The sequence below is a fragment of the Mauremys mutica genome, chromosome 2, assembly GCF_020497125.1.
Source record: "Mauremys mutica isolate MM-2020 ecotype Southern chromosome 2, ASM2049712v1, whole genome shotgun sequence".
Lineage (NCBI taxonomy): Eukaryota > Metazoa > Chordata > Testudines > Geoemydidae > Mauremys > Mauremys mutica.
This window is the reverse complement of record NC_059073.1, coordinates 56,207,984-56,229,863: the sequence shown is the minus strand read 5'-3', so window position 1 is coordinate 56,229,863 and position 21,880 is coordinate 56,207,984. Positions and strand designations below refer to the sequence as shown.

The 21,880-nt window shown below is 39.8% G+C and overlaps 1 protein-coding gene across 4 annotated transcripts in view; it reads left to right on the top strand.

Moving 5' to 3' along the window:
* The first annotated feature begins 269 nt into the window (after positions 1-269).
* Positions 270-21,880, top strand: part of LOC123365131 (uveal autoantigen with coiled-coil domains and ankyrin repeats protein-like) — a 34,275-nt gene continuing 12,664 nt past the window's right edge. For 2 of the 4 annotated variants that reach the window (XM_045007786.1, XM_045007788.1), the window contains exons 1-5: positions 270-367; positions 16,306-16,470; positions 17,612-17,845; positions 18,419-18,706; positions 20,696-20,942. In XM_045007786.1, the coding sequence (XP_044863721.1) occupies positions 16,468-16,470; positions 17,612-17,845; positions 18,419-18,706; positions 20,696-20,942 (772 nt within the window). In that variant the 5' untranslated portion in view covers positions 270-367; positions 16,306-16,467. Of the gene's footprint in view, positions 368-3,061; positions 3,111-16,305; positions 16,471-17,611; positions 17,846-18,418; positions 18,707-20,695; positions 20,943-21,880 lie in introns of those variants that run through there. The other 2 variants (XR_006577441.1, XM_045007787.1) reach the window with 2 other exon arrangements.

Genomic DNA, 21,880 nt, shown 5'->3' with positions numbered 1-21,880 from the left:
TGCATGCTCCCTTACCTTGCAGTTCTGCTAATTAAGCTCTACTAATGTCGTTATTTTCCTGTAGATTGAGCAATATGAGGAAACTGTCAGAAGCAGAACTTGGAAGTGGAATGTTTACAACAGCATACTGGAGCCCTTGAAGAAAAGATGAAGGGAAGCAAAAGCAAAAGCTTCTGCCACTGCTATTGGTATATTCAAACAGAAATATCAAGCTAGCACAGATGCCGTTCAGGCGCTGGAAAAACAAATACAAAGTTGAAGAAGGAATCAAGAGGCGAAGTACTATACTGTAATAAGAAATTAACCATGAAACTACACATCTCTTCAAATACATTGGAAAATAAGCTCTCAGCAATAACAGCTCTAGGTAAAAGTCTCAGTTAAAATCAAATGTATCATTGATTTATGCCAGAGTTAAAAGGCATACATTAGAAAACAGAAGATTAAACACTGTGTCCATCTCCAAATTAATTTCTGGGTGGATTTTTCCTTGTCATTTGCATTGTTACCCAAGAATCTTTCCCCTTAAGCTCTGAAGTGAAGGCCTGATATCATTCATATCTTGTCATTATAAAGAAGAAAAATACCAATGTTGATATAGTTTTGTATACGGTTACTCATGTGAGAAAAAATATATGCCTGTATTTTAATATGATTTACTTGCTATATAATGGTGTATGAGATCAGTTCACAACAGGCTGGGCAAAAGGCTTAGGAATCTGTAAAAGAGTTATAATAATTTGTGAATATCACATTTAGAAAAATGTCCCAATAACTGGTTATTATAGCCAATGCTGAACTAGTATCTGAGTCAGACTCCCTTTGACCTGGGGCTAAATTTTCAAAGGGATATAGGTGCCTAAATTCCACTTACAGAATCATAGGACCATGAAAATGTGAGGTTAAAAAGGACCAGAGAAGTCATCAAGGCACCCTGTGCTGAGGCAGAATCAAGTAAACCTAGACCATCCCTGACAGGTGTTTATTTAACCTGTTCTTAAAAACCACCAATGACTGGGATGCCACAACTTCCCTTAGAAGCCAATTCCAGAGCTTAGCTACCCTTATAATTAGAAAGTTTCTCCTAATATCGGACTTAGATCTCCCTTGCTCTCCGTTACTTTTGTCCTACCTTCAGTGGACATGGAGAACAACTGATTGCCATCCTCTTTGTAAGAACCTTAACATATGAGAAGACTGTTATCAGGACCCCGACCCTCCCCCCCAAGTCTTCTTTTCCCAAGACTACATTCTTCTCCAGGATGTCTCTGACTGGGCCCTTACCATGAACTGGGAGGATGGGCGAGAATACAACCTGATTCCTTCACCCTTGCTCCTAGATTCCTGAAGTCACTGCTGATCTGCTCTGGGTCATACCTGGCAGTATAATTAGTGCCTATGTGGATAAGCAGCATGGGGCAATGGTCAGAGGGATAGATGAGCCTTGGTAAACCTTTCTAGTATGTCTTGGATGTGGGCTCTAGGCATATCTCCCAGGAGATCATGTCAGGTCATCAGATGACATCCCCAACCACCAGCATCCTATGACTGTTCCTCTTGGGTGCAGCGGTCATGAGCCTCTCAGCTTGAGGGAGATGGCATAGGTGGCTCCTCTTCCTAGGACATTGGGGTCTGTTGCTCACTTTTTGATGCCAATACAGCAAAGTGGTTCTTCCCCCTTGATGAATGGATGACCTGGGTGGGAGGTGGAGCTCTGCCTATTACTTGAGTCAGCCAGCAGCAGTCAATTTTCTTCCAATAGGACAGCTGATTCTTCTTCCACCTTTTGTGCTGCTATAGTCATCTGTAGGCAGCAAGCATCCTCTGTCCCAGATGATTCCATGTGCATCCTGCCAATGAAGTCCTTGAGCTCCTGGATGCTGTGCAGACAAGCCATCTCCTTCTACAGCTCTCTTACCTGTATCTTGAGGGATTCCACAAACAGACACCTCAAACACCAGGTGGTTTCCCTTGCTTGGCTTTCATCAGTGGGGATATGTAGGCTGCATTCCTGGCAAGTCAAGGCCTGGGTGGAAGTGTCCAGAGTCAGGATGCTGGTCTGTCATTGGGGCCCATAGGTCTAGGCAGAGGAAGAGCATAGCATAGTGTTGGAAACACATTGTTTTCCTCCCTTTGCAGGTTCTTCATTGTAGATTACCTGAAAGTTAAGGAAAAGGGAAATAAACCCAAACCAAACCTGCCTGCCTTCTTCCCTTCATTGCTAATTCACAGTTGCTTTCATCTCACAGCCACATGTCCCATCCAAGTCCAACATTTGGGCACCACTGAGATCCTCAACCCCTTTGTGAAGATGTTGCCTAACTTACTGCTGGTGGATATGTGTGAAACTGCCTTAAATGCTGATACCACAAGCTTCTCAGAACCCTAGCTCATGCATAGGCCCTGGAGGGATTCTCAAACTAGGCATTCCCTGCCTAAGTCACCTGCAGAAGCCATTCTGGTAGGCATGCTTAAGACTGGGTTCCCCACAAAAGACAGCCAGAGAAAACAACAGGTTGGGAATTGTTGCAGCAGGCTGGCTAGTATGTGTCCAATTATACCCAAATCATTAGATCATTCACCTGTGATGTGAGACACCCACTTTTGAATGCCCACTCAGCTTGATATGGACTTAGGACTTGAACCTAGGTTTCTTATATCCCAGGTGAGTGCACTATCCATCAGGCTATTGGATATTCTGTGGTGGAGTACTCTCAATCTGTCCAGCTGAAGCTATCCCACTCTATATAAATAATTAAATATTCCTTGGCACAGGGACTTGAATCTGACACTCCCACAGCCCATGTGAGTTCTTTAACCATTGCAGACAAGCAACAAGAGAGTTATGTTTTCATTTTTTCTCTCCTTCTTCCTCTGGCCCAAAAATATATACTTATTTATCTGAGCTTGTCCTAAACAGATAGTTAAGGGTTAAAGCCTCTTTTAGCTGTAAAGGGTTAAGAAGTTCACCTAGCCTAGCTGACACCTGACCAGAGGAACCAATGGGGGAACAAGATGTTTCAAAAGGAAGGAGGGAAGTTTTCCTTTGTTTAGAGTCTCAGTTTCAGCTGGAGTGAAAAAGATCAAGGAACCAGCCTCTTATCAGAGTAGTAAGTTTTAGAAAGGAATAAATAGGTTTATGTTTATTTCTTTGTAACCTGTCTTGTGCAATTAGAGGTAGAATCAAATTGGGTATTGGGATATTTTCATTGGTGTACTAAGTTTTTGACCAGGGGAACATCCTCTGTGTTTTGAATCTGTTGTCTGTGAGAGTAGCTGGTATGCTAATCTCTCCCAGAAGGTTTTCTTTTACCTTTCTTTTCTTTAATTAAAAGCCTTTTTTCTTAATACCTGATTGATTTTTTCCTTGTTTTTAGATCCAAGGGGGTTGGATCTGGATCTACCAGGAGTTGGTGGGAGAAAGGAGGGGGGATGGTTTTAAGATCCAAGGGGTTTAGATCTGTTTAGATCTGTGTTCACCAGGAAATTGGTGAAGTTTCTCAAGGCTACCCAAAGAAGAGAGTGCTTGTGAATGGTGGCAGCGATACTAGATCTAAGCTGGTAATTATGCTTAGAAGTGTCCATGCAGGTCCCCACATCTGTACCCTAAAGTTCAGAGTGGGGAAGGAACCTTGACAGAGCTACTGGTAATAAAGGACAGGGAACTCTCAATCTCTTTGTGACAAATAGCTGACCTAGCTTAGATGCCTAACTCCAGGAAAGGGTTTACAGCTGTGAATCCCAAGTGGCAGGAGATGCATCCCTCTGGCCTGGAGTTAGGCACGTAGCTACTTCAACATTTCATATTGGCTTGTTTAGGTTGCTCCATATTCATCTTGCTGGCTTCTGTTAATCCTGTTTTTATGTGTCTGACTCTCCCCATACAATTAATAGGAAATGGCTGCGAATTCCACTGGGGGTCAACATACCTACAAGTTAGGTGTTTTAATCTGAGTGTTGAGATGCCTAAGTGCCATTGTGGATCTAGACTCTTGACACTATAGGTAAGATTTTCAAAAGCACTCAGTGTTGGCTTACCACTGCAATCATTGAAATTAATGGGAGTAGATTTAGCCAAATACTGAGCTATTTTGAAAATGCCATACTGTATGGGTTATATTTTCACAGGGACAGAGATGTAGACAGGAGCACAGTTGTGCAGTGCCTTGAAAGTGAAGTCAAAGTTTTAAATTGCTGGTGAAAAAAGCAGGGTTCCAGTAAAGGACCTCAAGTGAGGTGAAGCAGTTGGAGAGGCAGGAACAAAAGGTTATTTTAGATGAATTAGATAAGGAGGCTGCAGTAATTTAGATGAGAGAACTGTGGTGTGAACCAGGATTTTAGGAGTAGGCACAGAGACGATGGGGTGGATTTTAGAAATGTTAGAAGTAAAGCTATGACATTGGTAATAGTCTGGATGCGAGGAGAGAAGTCAAGTTATTCATAAGGCTGGCAGTTTTTCCATACATTTGTAATGAAGGAAACTCCTTGATTCCCTTGAGTTGATTCTTTGTGGGGTGGATTCTGAACAGTTCCCAGTTTCAGAAAAGAAGCTAGAACTGGTATCAGAGAAGGGAGATCTATGATGCCCTTGGACTTTTTGTTTCCTTTTTGTGATGCTCCTAGGATTGTTTTGTTTATTGATGGGGACCCATGAAATTTTGTGGTATAAGGAATGAGTCTATTGAACCTATTCAACAGAAGAAATGTTGAGTGTTGGTGATTCCTCCTTTCCCTCTATTGGGTGAAACAAGATCTGACATAAAGTGGCTGGGTTTTTAACCCAAACATTCCTGTAACTCCTCCTGAGAGAATGGGCAGCTGGAAAGGATGATTGTCTCTATATCTAAAGAGGCAAAACCCCATTTGAGGCTCTTCAGAGGGACCCAGGAACTGTTTAGACAGTGTGTGTATGTGAGAGGTTGGAGGCTGTTGAAAGACTCATCTCCAGAGCAGGTTGAGGAATGCATTTGTGAATCTCCTCCAGTTGGCTCCTGCTAGTATCTGTCCATTTTGATCCTGGAGGAATCCTAAGGCTTTTTCCAGGATGGGGATATAGGTGTTGGAGGCTCTGTTTTGCTGGTATGACTGAGAACCCTGTAGCTGACAGAGTGACTGTTTCTATGGTTTTCTGGCAATCTCTCTGCTTCTGTTGTATGAAAAACTGAATAACTGGTTGAACTATAAATAAGTTCAGAGATGATTAAATTAATTTTTTTAAGTTTACAGAAGAAGGTATGGGATCTTGTGATCAATAGTATCAATATCCACAGTAAAGAAGTAAAATTATAGAAATTAGAGGCAGAAGAGAATTTTTCAGTTTGCAACCCCAAAGGACGCTTTGTATAGCCTCAGTGAGCATTACTGTTCTAGATGGTTCTGAGGGCATGCACAGGATTGTAGAGGCAGATCTTGAAAAAGGAAGTGGTATTTTTTCACCCCTCTGACCACATTTACTAGACCAATCTCTTTGACCCTTTATTCTGGCTTTTGACCCTTTTGTATCCTCCAAATTTGATATTCCTGCATGTACCCCCAAATTTGACAGTACTGCAATCAGCCATTTTGTATGTTCAACCACTGTAAGCTGAAACCCAAACATCACATAGCTAGGGATAATCTTAGGCCCTGGGAGGCAAGGCCATGCAGTCACATGTTTGCAGCTCTGCTATCAGATGGAGGTTGGGACAGAGAGTTAAAATTCCTTTTATTTTTATGGAACCTTTGGACAGCCAACTTTGTTTTTTTGTGTCTTTGATATGTAAGTTTCATTGTTGTTATAATTAGAAATGCTTTGCTGATAAGGAGAATAATGAACTTTTGTTGGCTGTTGCTAGGGAAATTGTTAGCCTGTTAGGGGCTATTATGAGTAATGTGCTTTGTTTGGAGAACATTTATGAAAAGTTTAGTTAGAAAAAGTGCTTTGGAGCAGTCTGAGCTTTGGGCAAGGATCTGACACACAAGTTCCCCAGTAGTTAGATGGAAGGAAGGATGCCCTGGAACGTTTGGAATGCTCCGAACCTACTCCTGCAGCATATGTGTACGTGTGCTTGAGACCTATTAAAAAAGTAGTTTTAGGTGAAAGCACTCTTGTTTGTATCAATCTTTTATTAGACGGAGGAGCTATGCCCCCATTGATTTATTCCTGACATCCCCTGGAGAGAAACAATTAAGTTACCAGTATTTTGGGTTCCAGAAACCCTGGGTAACACTTTCACATCCTCAGACTGTCTTTCTCTAAGCTATTTTTATGACCTACTGTATTTTTGCCTTGGATCACAATTCCTTTTATCTTCTCACCCTATTTATATGTTCTGTAGGGAATAATCCTTCACCAGTACAGATAGAAGAGACCTATTAGGTGATATTTTCTATCTTTAATTCTATAATCTTTAATCACTATACAGGTTTTGGTGCAATGTATCACAACAGCCCTTTGAAATAGCTTTTTGAAAACTTTTCATAAAGGAAAAATTTCAAAACATAACATCTTTTCCCTATTTTATTTACATTTCAGTCAGTTACATTCTTCAGAGCAGGGAGTGAGAATTCCAGAATGCCACAGAAACATGTAGTCATGCTACACTAGTATTTCTTACAGAAGTTACAGTGTAATACATTCAGCTCTGCGTATAGTTGTTGTTTTTAAACATGAACCTTCTTTTTAAGAACTTCCCTTATTTTTTTTAAGTTTATCAATACAAAATGAACAGTTTTGTTTATTACAACATTTTTAGGGCTACAGTGTCTTGGTGTGATAGTATGAAAGTGTTAATCTCCAAATGTGAAGATTTATTTCAATTTTAAATGAAGTCTCAATAGGGCTATGGCCTCAGAATCTGTAGCGAGATGGCCTCCAAAACAGATCAAAAGAGGTAATGAAGGAAATTGCATATATATTAAACCTCAGTGAAATAGAATCCATAGCCGTAGCTGGTCTTGATTCTATTAGTAAAATTGTGAGGTGAAGGTGGGGTTTTTTTTTTGTTTTTTTTTGTCTTCTGAGTTCAGGAATTGAGCTTGAAAAAGCCAGTTAGTTGCTTTTCTTCATTTTTCATACAATTTTGCCCTTTAGTGGATTGCATATAAAACTCAGGCTTTGCTGGTCTTTCACCTTGGCTGATAGGCGTAGATTCTATTACACAAGAAAAGATAACTATGACCAAGATAATTCCTACAAATAAAATCAAGAAAATGTGTATCTGTTTCTTATCTATTAACATTCAGAGTTTAATTTCCCATGTATTTTTATTCTCATGTTATCATACATTGAAACCTGATTAATTATAATTAAACCTTTTGGAACTTTAGATTTGTTTGTTTACAGTGCAAAGATACATTAACTGTTTTTTTAAGTTTTCTTTTGCTAGTTTTTTGTAATACCAATTTTATAAACTAGAACATTAATTTTCTTTTTTATCTCATTGCTAAAAACTGGATTCTGCTGTGATTGCTAGTTGACTGGTTCTGTTTTCAAGCTATGGGCAAAATGTTGCTTTATTCTGTCCCACCAAAAAGAGGGAGCATGTGATGGTGACTTGAAATACTATGTAAACACTGACTGTGATTCTGTAGTTAATGTTAAACTGAGTTTTACACTTCAAAGAGGGACTCCACCACTTTATGAATGAAAAAATACAGTATATCCTCCCCAACATCATAGCACTTACTCTTTAAGTACAGAATGAATTTTCCAAATAAATAAGTTGATTTTAACTAACTTACAAATGGGTCTCTAAAGGATTTTCTTTTTTTGGTCCAAAGTGAGTTTAATCAAAGAATAATGCAGACTCTTCAAACATAACATAAGGTTATAACTCCCTGAAATCTAGTGCATTGATTACACATGAGGAAAACTGAAAATAGTTATGAACAAAATTGATTAGAAGGAAAAGCTTAACCAAAACAGGGTGAATAATATTTGGGAGTTGTTTAAGAAAATTTTATTACATGCCCAAATCCTACAATTCTGCAGTCATGAAAGGAGGATTCATCAGTTAAAACAAAATCCTGGCTAAGAAAGGAAGAGAAAATGGGGGAAGTTGATAGCAGTGACTATAAATTATCAGTCATGAAACACAGACAGTTGATAAGGAAAGCTGAACATATAAGTGAAAAAATTATATCCAGTAGGGTTAAGAATAAGAAGGAATTTTTAAAATATATCAGAAACAAAGTAAATCCTAACAAAGGCATGAGTGTATTGACACATAGGGAGGATAATATTGTCGATAATGATGCAGAAAAGGCAGATGTGTTCAGTAAATATTTCACTTTTGTGTGTTTGGAAAGAAGCTGAATGAAGTTGTGACAGAATGGGACATATCTATATCAAATTATGAACACCATCTTGTATTATGTAGTGAACATATGTCTAAACTTGCCCAAGACAAGCCTGGTGAACTGCATTCCATACAGCAGCCCTGCCAGTGAAAGCTGCTTAACACCTTATTGATGGACTGTCACTGAGGGCTTGGCTACACTTGCAGATGTGCAGCGCTGGGAGTTACAGCTGTGTTCGTACAGCTGTGTAAGGACAGCGCTGGTGTGTGGCCACACTCACAGCTACCAGCGCTGCAGTGTGGCCACATTTGCAGCATTTGCAGCGCTGTTGGGAGAGGTGCATTGTGGGCAGCTATCCCACAGAGCACCTCGTCCCATTTTGGCGCCGTGGGTTGTGGGAAGGGGACGGAAGGGTGCGGGTCATTCTGCTTCCTGTCTCAACGTCCCGTGGTGCATCGCTTCACATCCCAGCAGTCACAGTTTTTCCGTCCACGTTTGGCGCCATTGTGAGTCTCTGTGAAGCGCGATTTCTGTGGGAAATGGAGCCCGAGCTGCTGAGGACTTTGCTGATGAATGTCGCCAGCACATCACGTTTGGCAGTTGAGCTATTCCTTCAGCTCCAAAGTGACAGTGAAGAGTCCGACGATGATATCGAGTCGCCTGATGCGTGTGACACTAAATTGCTTGTGGCATTCACGGAAATGCTCGGCACTGTGGAACGCCGCTTTTGGGCTCAGGAAACAAGCACTGAGTGGTGGAATCACATCGTCATGGAAGTCTGGGTTGACGAGCAGAGGCTGCAGAACTTTCAGATGAGAAAAGTCACTTTCATGGGACTGTGTGCTGAGCTCGCCCCCACCCTGCGGCGCAAGGACACGAGATTGAGAGCTGCCCTGATGGTGGAGAAGCGGGTGGCTATTGCAATCTGGAAGCTGGCAACTCCAGACAGCTACCGGTCGGTCGGGAACCAGTTTGGAGTGGGAAAGTCAACTGTTGGAATCGTTTTGATGCAAGTTTGCAGGGCCATTAATCACATCCTGCTAAGAAGAACCGTGACTCTGGGGAACGTGCAGGACATTGTGGATGGCTTTGCACAAATGGGTTTCCCTAACTGTGGAGGGGCGATAGATGGGATGCATATTCCTATTCTGGCACCCCCCCACCTAGCATCCGAATACGTTAATCGGAAGGGGTATTTCCTATGGTTCTCCAGGCGCTTGTGGATCACCGTGGGCGTTTCATTGACATTAACGCAGGCTGGCCTGGAAAGGTGCATGATGCACGCATCTTTCGGAACAGTGGCCTGTTCAGGAAGATGCAGGCATGGACATTTTTCCTAGACAGGAAGAACACAGTAGGGGACGTCGAAATGCCCATTGTGATCCTTGGAGACCCCGCTTACCCGTTACTGCCTTGGCTCATGAAACCCTATACAGGGAAGCTTGACAGAAGCAAGGACCGGTTCAACTACAGGCTGAGCCGGTGCCGAATGACTGTGGAGTGTGCTTTTGGCCATTTAAAAGGGCGCTGGAGATCTCTGTATGGGAAGCTAGACTTGGGGGAAAGCAGCATCCCCGCGGTTATATCCGCGTGCTGTACCCTCCATAATATTTGTGAAGGGAAGGGTGAAACATTCAGTCAGGCATGGACCACCGAGGTTCAAGTCCTGGAGGCTGAATTTGCACAGCCAGAGAGCAGGGCTACTAGAGAGGCCCAGCACAGGGCTACAAGGATTAGGGATGCCTTGAGGGAGGAATTTGAGGCTGAAAGCCAACAGTAATGTTTGTTGCCTTGCACGGGAGTGAAGTGCAGTGGTTACAATGTTAGTAGGATTCTGTTTTCCCTAAAATGATTTGCAGTGCCTATTTCTTTACTGGGCTACGGTATCTTTCACTTTCTGCAATAATAAAGACTGTTTTCAAAGCCAAGAATTCTTTTATTGAAAAGAAAATAACTTCCTTGACAGACACACAACATTTTGGGAACCTAAAAGGGCAGGGTGGTGGGTTGGTGAACTGTGTAGTCACAGGTTTGAATATGTCCTGTCTGGAGTGCTGTGCAATGAGTGCTGCACTTCAGGGTGCATATACTGCATGGTGATGGGGGTTGAGTGCAGAGGGTAAGGGTTGTAGTTCTCAGGGCTGGTTGGTGAATGTACAGGTGTTGGAGGCAGCTGGTGGAGGTAAGAACCTGGATGCTGGGGAAGGGGGTTTGGAGCTGACATTGGGGCACAAGGGAAAGAGCTTTGGGCCGGGGGGGGGGGCCGGCACGGTATTGCTCTGCCTGCATGGCTATGAGTGACTGGATAGAGTCCGCTTGGCGCGCCAGGATGCTTATCAGCTGCTTTGTGCTTTTCCTCCTGGCCGCTGCATTTCTCTGGCGGATCCTGCTTTCCCTTTCTCTCCAGTCCTGCCGGTTTTTACTCTCTCTGGCAGACTGATCCATAACTGCTTTCAGCATGTCTTCCTTTGTTTTTTGTGGCTTCTTCCTGAGGTTTTGTAGTCTCTGTGCAGTCGAGAAGACGGGCAGTCCAGCAGTCATGGTCGCTTTTGGAAAGGCAAAAATGGCAACAGTTAACAGGGGTAGCATTGTTCATAATCTCATCCAGACAGTAATTCCCACACAGTGAAGGAGTTTACAGTCTTCACTTTAGCATACTTTTCCCATACCAAACAGAGTGCGCGCAACCCACAGGAGCCACGAAATGGTGAGTAAGGGGGACTGATTGCTTCAGGGCTGTGCAGGGGTTTCTGTGCATTGGGGACAGCAAACAGCTACAGGGGGCATCTGCACTGAACAGTCTCCCAACATTTTCCACAGGAGTTAATCCTGGAAGATATCTCACTGCTGCGGGTCACCAGGGAAGAGTGGGAGGGTCTTTTACAGCAATGCGGATTCCGCCCTGGCCCCTATGCAGCTTGCCTGTGTGCAGCAATGGTCCCCCCACCCCTCGCGGCACAGTGGCACGGACGCGTTAGCCTGACTGGGACAAGGACCACAGTGGCTCTCCCTATAAACTTGCACAGGTGCATTGCCCACGCTCTGGCTGAAACTTTTGAGGAGATTACCGAGGGTGATTACCGCGACGTGATATACCACATCAATGGGCTATTCCACATCTAGGCATGCATGCATGCAGCCTTAACCCCCACTCCTCTCCCGAAACATTTCCATCCTGAAAATAAAAGCCGCTTATTGGTAACCCTCTCCTCTGCTTGTCCTTCACCAAGTACTGGCTGCTGCGACTGGCTACCTTCCTCCTGGCTTGAGAAGAGCTCCTGGCTGTATGCCTCCTGGGACTCCGGGGTGTCTCCCCCCACCCCAGTACCCTCACTCTTGGTTTCCTCCCCTCCACCCCCTCCTCCTCCTCCTCTCCCCCACCCCACTCAGAAGTGTCCATCATGGTCGTCGGATTGGCAGTGGGGTCACCCCCAAGTATCGCGTCCAGCTCCCTGTAAAAATGGCAGGTTGTGGGGGCAGCACCGGAGTGGCGGTTTCCCTCACGGGCTTTGCAATAGGCACTCCGCAGCTCCTTTACTTTAACCCTGCACTGCAGCGCGTCCCAGTCATGGCCCCTTTCCATGGCCTTTGATACCTGGCCAAAGGTATCATAATTCCTACGGCTGGAGCGCAGCTGGGACTGCACAGCTTCCTCCCCCCAAACACTGATGAGGTCCAGCAACTCGCCATTGCTCCATGCTGGGGCTCATTTGGCGTGTGGAGGCATGGTCACCTGGAAAGATTCACTGATTGCACTCCACACCTGGCTGAGCAAACAGGAAGGGGATTTTTAAAATTCCCGGGGCATTTAAAGGGCGGGTCACCTGAGGCCAGGGCAGTAGAGTGTGAACTGATGAGCAGAGTGGCTGAAAAGGTATTCTGGGATATCTCCTAAAACCCTGGAGGCCAATAACAGCGTTGGTGTGTGGCCACACTTGCCAAGCAGCACTGCATCACCAGCGCTGCACTCGTTATACCCCAAGCAGACCAGGTGTACAGCCAGCGCTGCAGCCAGGGAGTTGCAGTGCTGGATGTGCCTTGCAGGTGTGGACAGTTACTAAGTTGCAGCGCTGGAAAGCCTCCACCAGCGCTGCAACTCTCAAGTGTAGCGAAGCCCCGAGAAGCCATGAGGACTGCAGTTAGGAGCCACTGACTTTGATTGTGTCTCAACTGTTGGCCCATCTCCGTGGAACAATATATTTTCTATGTAGAGGCTCACAGGTGGGGCAAGTACAATAAGGAAAGCACATGGCAAGCAGGCAGAGATTCTAGTTAAGAGCAAGGTGATGCTCTGTGCAGGAGGCCGATCATCACACCATGTAAAAATGGACTTGCAGGGGAGAGAGGGAAGAATAGAGTCTGCCCAGCCTGACATGCGAACGAATCTCAGACTTACAGAAGGATTGGCTCAGACTAGAAGAGGGTGTATCTTAGTACTTTAGTTGTTTCCAAAGATCTGAACCTCTCAACAGATTTTTTTAAGAGAAAAGACTGTGTTTAAAAGATCACTTTGTTAAGTTTGTATTTCTTGCTATCCTGCCACACTGTCCCCAAAAGGAGTTAAATAAGAAGTGTGGAGTGCCCAGAGCCTAGGTGAAACTCTGAAGAAGCATGTGTAAACAACTGGAACTTTGAGGGAGCCATGTGTAAGCAACTGGGGATGGGAGATCTCAGGTACAGAGTTCCAGGATTTAGGGCAGTTGGATGAAAATTTTCCACATCCGAGCAGACAGAAAATCTGAGTCTGGGAATGTGTCCTGTGAATCCAGAGCTAAAAGCAGTGACAAGACTCCATCCAGACCCAGTTGTCTTGGAAGCACATGGAGCCCAGCAGCTGATTGATAGCAACAGTCTGGTGACCTCACACCAGGGTACTGGCTGAAGTTGTAACAGAAGTATTCATAGCTTACAGTAGTAATCGGAAGGATGTTAAACAGGGCAATGGCCTACAATACATATTTAAATCTGTATGTTCAGAAAACTTGTACCCAAGAGATTTAAAAGAATCAGCTGAGGAGCTCTCTGAGTCACTGATGCTGACATTTAACAAAATTTGATATACTGGGGAAGTTCTAGAGGGCTAAAAGAAAGTTAAATTTGTGTCAGTATGACCTGGGCAACTAAAGGCCAGTTAACTTGACATCCATCCTCCTGGCAAAATCATGGAAAGAACGACACAGGGTGCAACTAATAACAAAATTAAATGATGACAGCATAATTAATGCTAGTCAATATGGTTTTATGGAAAATAAGTCTTATCTAACAAATGTGATATTATTTTTAAATGAGATTACAAGTTTTGTTGATACAGTTAACTATTGACATACAATTTTTAGACTTCAGTAAGGTATTTGACTTAGTACCACACAGATCTTGTTTTTTTAAATAAAAAGCACGATACAAAATTTGTGCAGCACATATTAAATGGATTAAAAACTGGCTTGCTGATATATCTCAAAAAGTAATTGTTAAAAGGGAAGCGTTATATAATGGGGGCATTTCTAGTGAGGTCTCACATTAATACATCTCACATGGATCTATCTTGGTTCAATGCTATTCAATGTCTATCAATGATCTGGATGAAAATATAAAATCAGTACTATTAAAGTTTGCAGATGACATAAAAATTGGTGGAGTGGTAATAATGATAAGGACAGGTCATTTTAGAGTGTGATCTAGATCATATAGTATAGTGAGCTGACTTGAAGAACATGCATTTAATGGCTCTAAATACATTCTTTATCTTACCCAAGGATGTGGGTCACACACATAGGATGGGGGACTGATTTTCAAAAGAAGACGACTTAGAAAAGGACTTTGGTGTCTTGTTGGATAATCAGTTGAATGTGAGCTCCCAGTGAAATGCTGTACTCAGGAGGATTAATGTGATCCTGAGATGCATAAGCAGGGGAAATATTGAATAGAAGTACAGAGATGTTATTACCTCTGTATTTAGCGGAGATGAGACTCTTACTGGAATATTGTATTTAGTTTCTGATGTCCATACTTGACAAATTGGGAAGGGTTCAGTAAAGAGCTATCTGAATGATTTGAGGTCTGGAAAACCTTCCATACCATGAGACACATAAGAAACTCAATGTATATAGCTTAAGTAAGAGAAGATTAAGAAGTGACTAGATCATGATCTAAGGTACCTAGATGGGGAAAAGACTTCTGTTAGTGGAGGGCTCTATAATCTAGCAGAAAAAGGTATAATGAGGTCCAATGATTGGAAGTTCATGATTGGTGCCAATAGAGGAGGTTTTGGAACAAACTCATAAGTCACCAGGACTAGATGGTATTCACCCAAGAGTTCTGAAGGACTGCAGAACTACTAAGTGTGGTATGTAACCTATCATTTAAATCAGCTTCTCCAGAGGTGATCCTGGAAATTACAGGCTGGTAAGCCTAACGTCATTGCCAGGCAAATTGGTTGAAACTATAGTAAAAAACAGAATTATCAGACACCTTGCTGAACATGATTTATTGGGCAAGAGTCAACATGGCTTTTGTAAAAGGAAATCATGCCTCGCCAGTATGGCCATTCCTATGGTCTTATGTGATCCAGTGGATATAGTGTACTTGGACTTCCAGAAAGCCTTTGACAAAGTCCCTCACCAAAGTCTCTTAAGCAAAGTAAGCAGTAATGGAATAAGGGGGAAGGTCCTCTGATGGATCAGTAACTGGTTAAATGACAGGAAACAAAGGGTAGGAATAAATGGTCAGTTTTCAGAACGGATAGAAGTAAATAGTGGTGTCTCCCCAGGGATCTGTACTGGGATAAGTGCTGTTCAGCATATTCACAAATGATCTGGAAAAAGATGTAAACAGTGAGGTGGCAAAATGTGCAGATGATACAAAATTACTCAAGATAGTTAAGTTGAGAGCTGACTGCAAAAGTTAGAAAGGGACCTCACAAAACTGGGTGACTGGGCAACAAAATGGCAGATGAAATTCAGTGTTGATAAATGCAAAGTAATGCACGTTGTAAACATAATTCCAACTATACATACAAAATGATGGGATCTAAATTAGTTATTACCACTTAAGAAAGAGATCTTGGAGTCATTATGGATAATTCTCTTGAAACATCCACTCAAAGTGCAGTGGCAGTCAAAAGAGTTAACAATGTTAGGAACCATTAGGAAAGAGAGAGATAATAATAAGACAGAAAATACCATATTGCTACTATATAAATCCATGGTACACCCACACTTTGAATACTGGGCACAGTTCTGGTCGCCTCCTCTCAAGAAAGTTATATTAGAATTGGATAATGTACAGAGAAAGGCAATACAATGATTAAACAGCTTCCATCATGAGGAGATATGAAAAAGACTGGAACTTTTCAGTTTGGAAAAGAGATGACTAAGTGGGGATATGATAGAGGTCTAGACAATCATGAATGGTGTTGAGAAAGTGAATAAGGAAGTGTTATTTATTCTTTCATATAGGAAAGAATTGGGACCAGGAAGAGTTTTAAGGGAGACCATAAGATTAGTGTAGGAAGTGGCCATAGGAAACCAAAACAGGGTAGTTTTGAAGTCAAAACAGGGAGTCCATGGTTTTAATGTCCCAGAGAATGAGATTCATGGCAAAGAGAGGGCACAAGTCCCCCGCACCTACAATGCCACTTACCCAAGTGGTGTGGAAATACCCAGCATCACAGTGTCACTTCAGAGGGGGAGTTAAGATTGTTTGAGTGCTTTAACTGTACATTTCTATATCTTAGCATGTTTAGATTTCTTTTAAATGTAACCTTCACTCAGAATTTCCTAGGTTTGAAATGCTTGGTTTTGGGATAATTACAATAGCTCTGTTATATATTTTCCCCTAAATTATTTTTTTTTCAATTTTAACTCTACTTTCATGGTTTTTTACTTGGAATTTCCTTATTTAAAAAATTATTACAAATGTCATACATAGACACTAAATAAGAAACCCAAACAGAATATTAGCATGTCCTATTTCTAATCATTTGAAGATCTGCAGTGTCAACATTAAGTCAGTATTTCTTTATTTTAGGGCAGATCCCATGGTACAACACGCTTAGAGGACACTGACTATTGAAGATGGGTTTACAGCTACTTTACATCACTGGAGAAGCACAAAGCAGATGAAGTGTACTGATGAATCTTGGCCTTAATTTTCAGTTGACTTATTAGAGAAACTAGCTCTTTGAAAGGAATGGTAGGAGAAGCACATTCTTTGACTCGCTATGTCTCTTCATTTTATGAGTTCTCCCAACACGCCTGCCTTGTTTCCCTAAGTAGAACTGCCTTATTTCTCAGGGAAGCAAAGGCAACAGTACCATGGGAAACCTTTCAATCACTGATGCCTAAGGTAGCATGGAGCCACAGAACTGCTAAAAAGAGTGGGTCCAAGTAATCCTGACATGTGTTTAGTCTCCCTCATACCACTGATTCATTACAACCAAGAGAGTTATTGCATGCAAAATTAGCTGTAGAGGAAGGTTGGTGATTGGTTCAGTTACCTTTGATGTCACAAAGGCTCTACTTCAGAGTTAATGAACTATTGACGGGGCCCCATGTGTAGTCTATGTAATCCTAATAGTTAGATACAACATTAATTATTTATCTTAGTTACAACCTCATTTCTTCAACTATAGCCTTTGCCCAGTATTTCAATTAATTCTAACTATATGGAAAGTTTGAAGAGTCTGTATTATTCCATTATGAATAATTCAGAACAAAACAACTGACATCAATGCTAAATTTCTTAAAAGACCCAGTTGTTACTTATTTTTAACTCATAAACTAATGAAATTATGTACAAATGATCAGAAAATGTGTTCTTTACTCAAGTGTTATAAGTTTCAGGAAGATACTGTATTTTTTTAATACATAATAAATGGAACTCAACCTTAAGTGTGAGCTACAACCAGCACCTCTGTAATACATCTATAAAGTTTAGATAAAGTATTTATCTTACTCACCTACATATTTAGAGAATGTATTGCTTTAGTCCTGAAATACATCATTTCTGAAACAGAAAAATTATTGTTTACTTTGAGAAACTAAGGAACACAACTCCAAAAAGCAAACACAATACATGAAAAAAAACCCATAACTAAATATTAAATCAGTGAATATTTAAAGAAACAAAAATGATATCCTACATAAGGAGCCCACAACTCAGGTGTCTCAAGTCTCATTTATGTATTAGAGCTGAATAGTTTGGTTAGGAACAAATTAAATATTATAATTGAAAGAGTTACAGATATTCTTATATATAATTTCCTCAGTGCTTTTAATCACTTTACCACAATAATCTATTTATTATGTCATTACTTGTGATGTTGACCGGACAGGCTGATGAGAAAAAGGAAGCCATTCGCCTCCTTGCAGTTGAAATGTTGAATCGCCAACACTGTTATAAAGAAAAATATAACCACACTGAGACATTCAAAGACAGGATTGACCAGCGAACAAAGGCACTACATTCCACTCAAGAGGATCTTAAAAAAACAAGCAAGAAATACAGTCAACAGCATGAACAAATAATTCAAAAGTTCAAGGATAAAGTTGACTGTCATCAAAATGAGGTGGATTTTTTTAATGCTGCACCGTGTTTTTTATTTATATTTTATTAATGGTTGATCATTATCTTATCAAGTATGTGTATGAAAATATATTTGGGTCCTGTTTAAAGGTTTCTGAAAAAGAAGATGCCATATTTCTACTATAATCTGATTTGACAGAATACCAATCTACTAATGGACAGTTCAATGTATAGTTTGATGCAGTAGCTGCACATACTGAGTCTTTACAAAAGATAAATAAATACCTTGTAGCAAGCTTAGAAACTTAGTGGTTGGTTTTTAACTTGCTATGCTATGAGCAATTTAACTTTGAATTTAAAGCATAACAATATTATCTAACTTTCTATAGGCGATGAATAATATAGTGCTGCTTTTTATGATTTTTTATTATTACAAATGGGAATTTACTCATAAATACAAATTTTTTTCAAATATTCATATTCAATTAAAACAAATCACAAGTGGCAACGTGTTAAACTTTTGAAATTTGGAAACTGGGCCATAATTTATGTTTAGTAATAGCTAATTGAACCAGGACATCTGGTATAATGCACATTAATTTCTAATTTTAAACAGAAGCTTGAGATAATGAAATATCAATACAATGAAAAATCTTCCAAAGTTGAAGAATGTGAGCGGATCATATGGGAACAAAAAGCTGAATCTGCTAATGCACTTGACCAACAAACAAAAAAGTATGTTCTTGAAACTGAAAAGCTAGGAAAGACCTTACAGTCATTGCATCTGGATGTAATAGCTTCCCAGCAGAAACACAAAGTGGAACTTGCTCAGCTAGAACAGCAGATAACACAGCTTGAAAGGGACCTTACAGATGCCAAGAAACTTTGTAGTCAAAAAGACCAGGTATGCTCTTGCTATGAGAATGAGCAAAACAGCTCTCTCTTGAAAAATCACATTGCAAGAGAGGCTATGAGGGAGCTGGGTATACATTACTTCATATATATTTTTGTTATGAATTCTAGAGAAATAATAGTTTATCACAAATTTGTAAGTACATACGTCTCTGGTTGTCTCTAAATTGAAGATATATTAGCATTTGGGAAAACAATTATTTCAAAATGCATGTTGATAAAAAAACAAAAAGAATACAGTAGTATGATTTTGTCTGATGTGTCTGTAGAGATTTTAGGAAATATATTTGCCATTTTTAACTGCAGAGCCCATTCATAGTTATTTGCAATGTCAGAGACTTACCAAATGGTACTTTTGCTACGGAAGCAAAGGTACATAGGCCCAGACTTTTTACATTAGTCTGTGAATGCTTCCTATGTGAAAACATACATGCAATGAAAAATGATTATTTTTTAATTAGTGACATAATATCCATACTGTTGAAACATAAGATAAGATTGTTTCCTTGATACTTCTTGATACTGTTTTTTGTACTTTCATAGTTGTTAAATTGACTCTTATAACAATAATTTAAAAAAAAAAAGCTTATAATTTTCTGAGATAGTCTATGGAAGATTTTTTTTTTAATTTACTGTTTTGTAGGCAAACATTTTGAAGATTCACTAGCAGTGAAACAATGTTGATTACATTTAACAACCATCAGTAAAAAACCCCAAAAATACAAAAAACAAGGAAATGAGTTTAAAAAACAAAACAAAAAACAAAAACAGTATCTTCCCTGTATTTAGAGTTTATTATTATTGACTGGAGCAATAGAATGAAATAAGAATGTATACCTATGACTGTATATTATCTACTGTATATTAAGTTTTACACACCTGAAAAATGTTAATACAAATAATTGTTGTCATGTTAACATTGCAGGTTTCAAGTTGTCTAAACCAATTTTACATTCTCAATGAAGAATATTATCATTTTGAACCAAAAACAGTACAGCACGAATAATTAAAGGCTTAAGTTAAATACATAGACAGTCATTTAAATTTAGATCTGCAATAACATTTACTATTATTCTCTAAGGCTTTGACTGTGCTTGACAGAAACAAAGTACTCTGGGATTAATTTCAAGAAATGGTGCCAACTGTGTGCAATTTGCTGTAATTAAGACATGAAAGAGTACTAAATATTCAGATTAAAAGAAGCAAGATGGAGCATGATAGAGAATCAAGGTGTGGCATAAAGCCAATAAAGCGCAGTCATTCATGAATACCCAATAATGATTGATATGAAAGTTAAACCAATAAAATTGCAGTATGTGTTTAAAAATTGTGTGCACGCAGTTTAAAATGAGAGTACATTTTATAGGAAAATGTTTTTGTTTGTCTTAATTTAAAGACAAAATTCTACATGGCATCTTAGAATAACATTAAAACACAAAATTAAAATGTTATAATTATTGAATTTTATAGGGATAGTAAGTTTAAGTAGTTGGGTAGGGGTGGTGGAATAGACTGGTATTATCTCTTTGGTGCTGAGATTTCCCTATGTACACAGTAATCTACAGTTATTTGCTATAGTGCCAGTCCAAACAGCACTGGAGATGGTGGCTCCAAGAGGTTAAATACCTTTTTTATTTTTATGAAATTTCTTTTTAATTTTTTTAAAGGAAAAGCATTCATTTAGATCAAAGTATATATTTTTTCTCTTACTGTCAGAATTATGTGGAATATTTTTCTTTGTCTTTGGATTTATAAGTATTGGTTTAATGATATATTTATTGAAGAAAAGATTTAGCATTACAACACTTTTTTATAACTTAAATTCCTTGTAACTTTTTGATCCTAGAGGAGATGTGGGTATTTGACCCAGTTGCTAATGAGGTGCTGTATAATTTCATGTATCCTATAGCTCAAAATAGCAGGATGCAGTATAAAAAGTACATCATAAAAGGCACTATTGGAATGTTTTTTGTCTTCACAGGCAATACGCAAAAGAGATGACCTTCTGACAAAGTCGGAAGCTGATCTCCTGCAGGCAAGGGAAGGTATCAAAGCTAAAGTTGCTGAGGTGGAGCACCTTGACAGTGTGGTCAAGAAACTGAAAGCAAGTATCCAGGACACACAGAAAGAAAAGAATCAGAAGAAGATAGAAGCCATCATACTGAGAACTGAGATTCAGCAGCTAAATCAGGAACTGCAGGATGTGCATAAGCAGTACAGAGAGACAGGTAATAATGTACAAAAATAGTAATATTATTGAAATGTGAATTTGACACAGTCTAATAGAATAGAATTCTCAGTCATATGGATATATGATTGCTGTAATCAAATGAATACAAAAAGGTTCCCTGCTCTGCTTTAGGGTGAATTTGCAGCTGGAGACAGCAACTTTATCAAAACAAAATAAACATACCTTAATACTTTATTGTTACACATACTGTAAGGTATTTGTAAAAAATTAGTTAAAAATCTAATTCTGTCTCAGAATGCCAGCTAATTCACTGACAACAGAAATTATTATTTGAACCTATCAATTTTTATATTGTTGTTGTTTTAGTGTACTGTTTTGTTGATCTGATGTGATTAATACCCATTATATAGAATTTTAGAGCTCTATCTGTAACACATTCGTGAACTGAAGACATAAAGCTTTTCTCAAGTGGATATTATCCACAAAACCAAAATAAGTTACAAACTATTGCAGGTTGAATTGTACAGTACAAGCAGCCATTCAACAATGACTGATAATCTACTTAAAATTATTTTTGCCCAGTACTTTGAGCCCTTGCTGACTACATGTATGTTAGAATTATTTTTCTAAATAAGCAAATTCAATAAGCAGGTGGCATAATTAATATTATAGAGATATGGTATAGTAAAGTTTTTTGAAAGATATTACTTTTACCAAATAAAATATTAATGAAGTCATTGGGAACATAATAGACAGCCTCTGTCAACCCCTTAATTTTCTCTTCCACTATTCACAACATTGCCAGATACATGTTTCTGGATAAAACCCCCTAGAGGTCTGCTGCAAATTCTTTTTCAATACAACCAGATCATTGCAGATAATTGTATTACACAGGGTATTGATCCAAAATCGTTGTGCACCGGAAACATCTGAAAAAACATGATTATAGCTTTCTGTTTATTGTTCGTACATCAT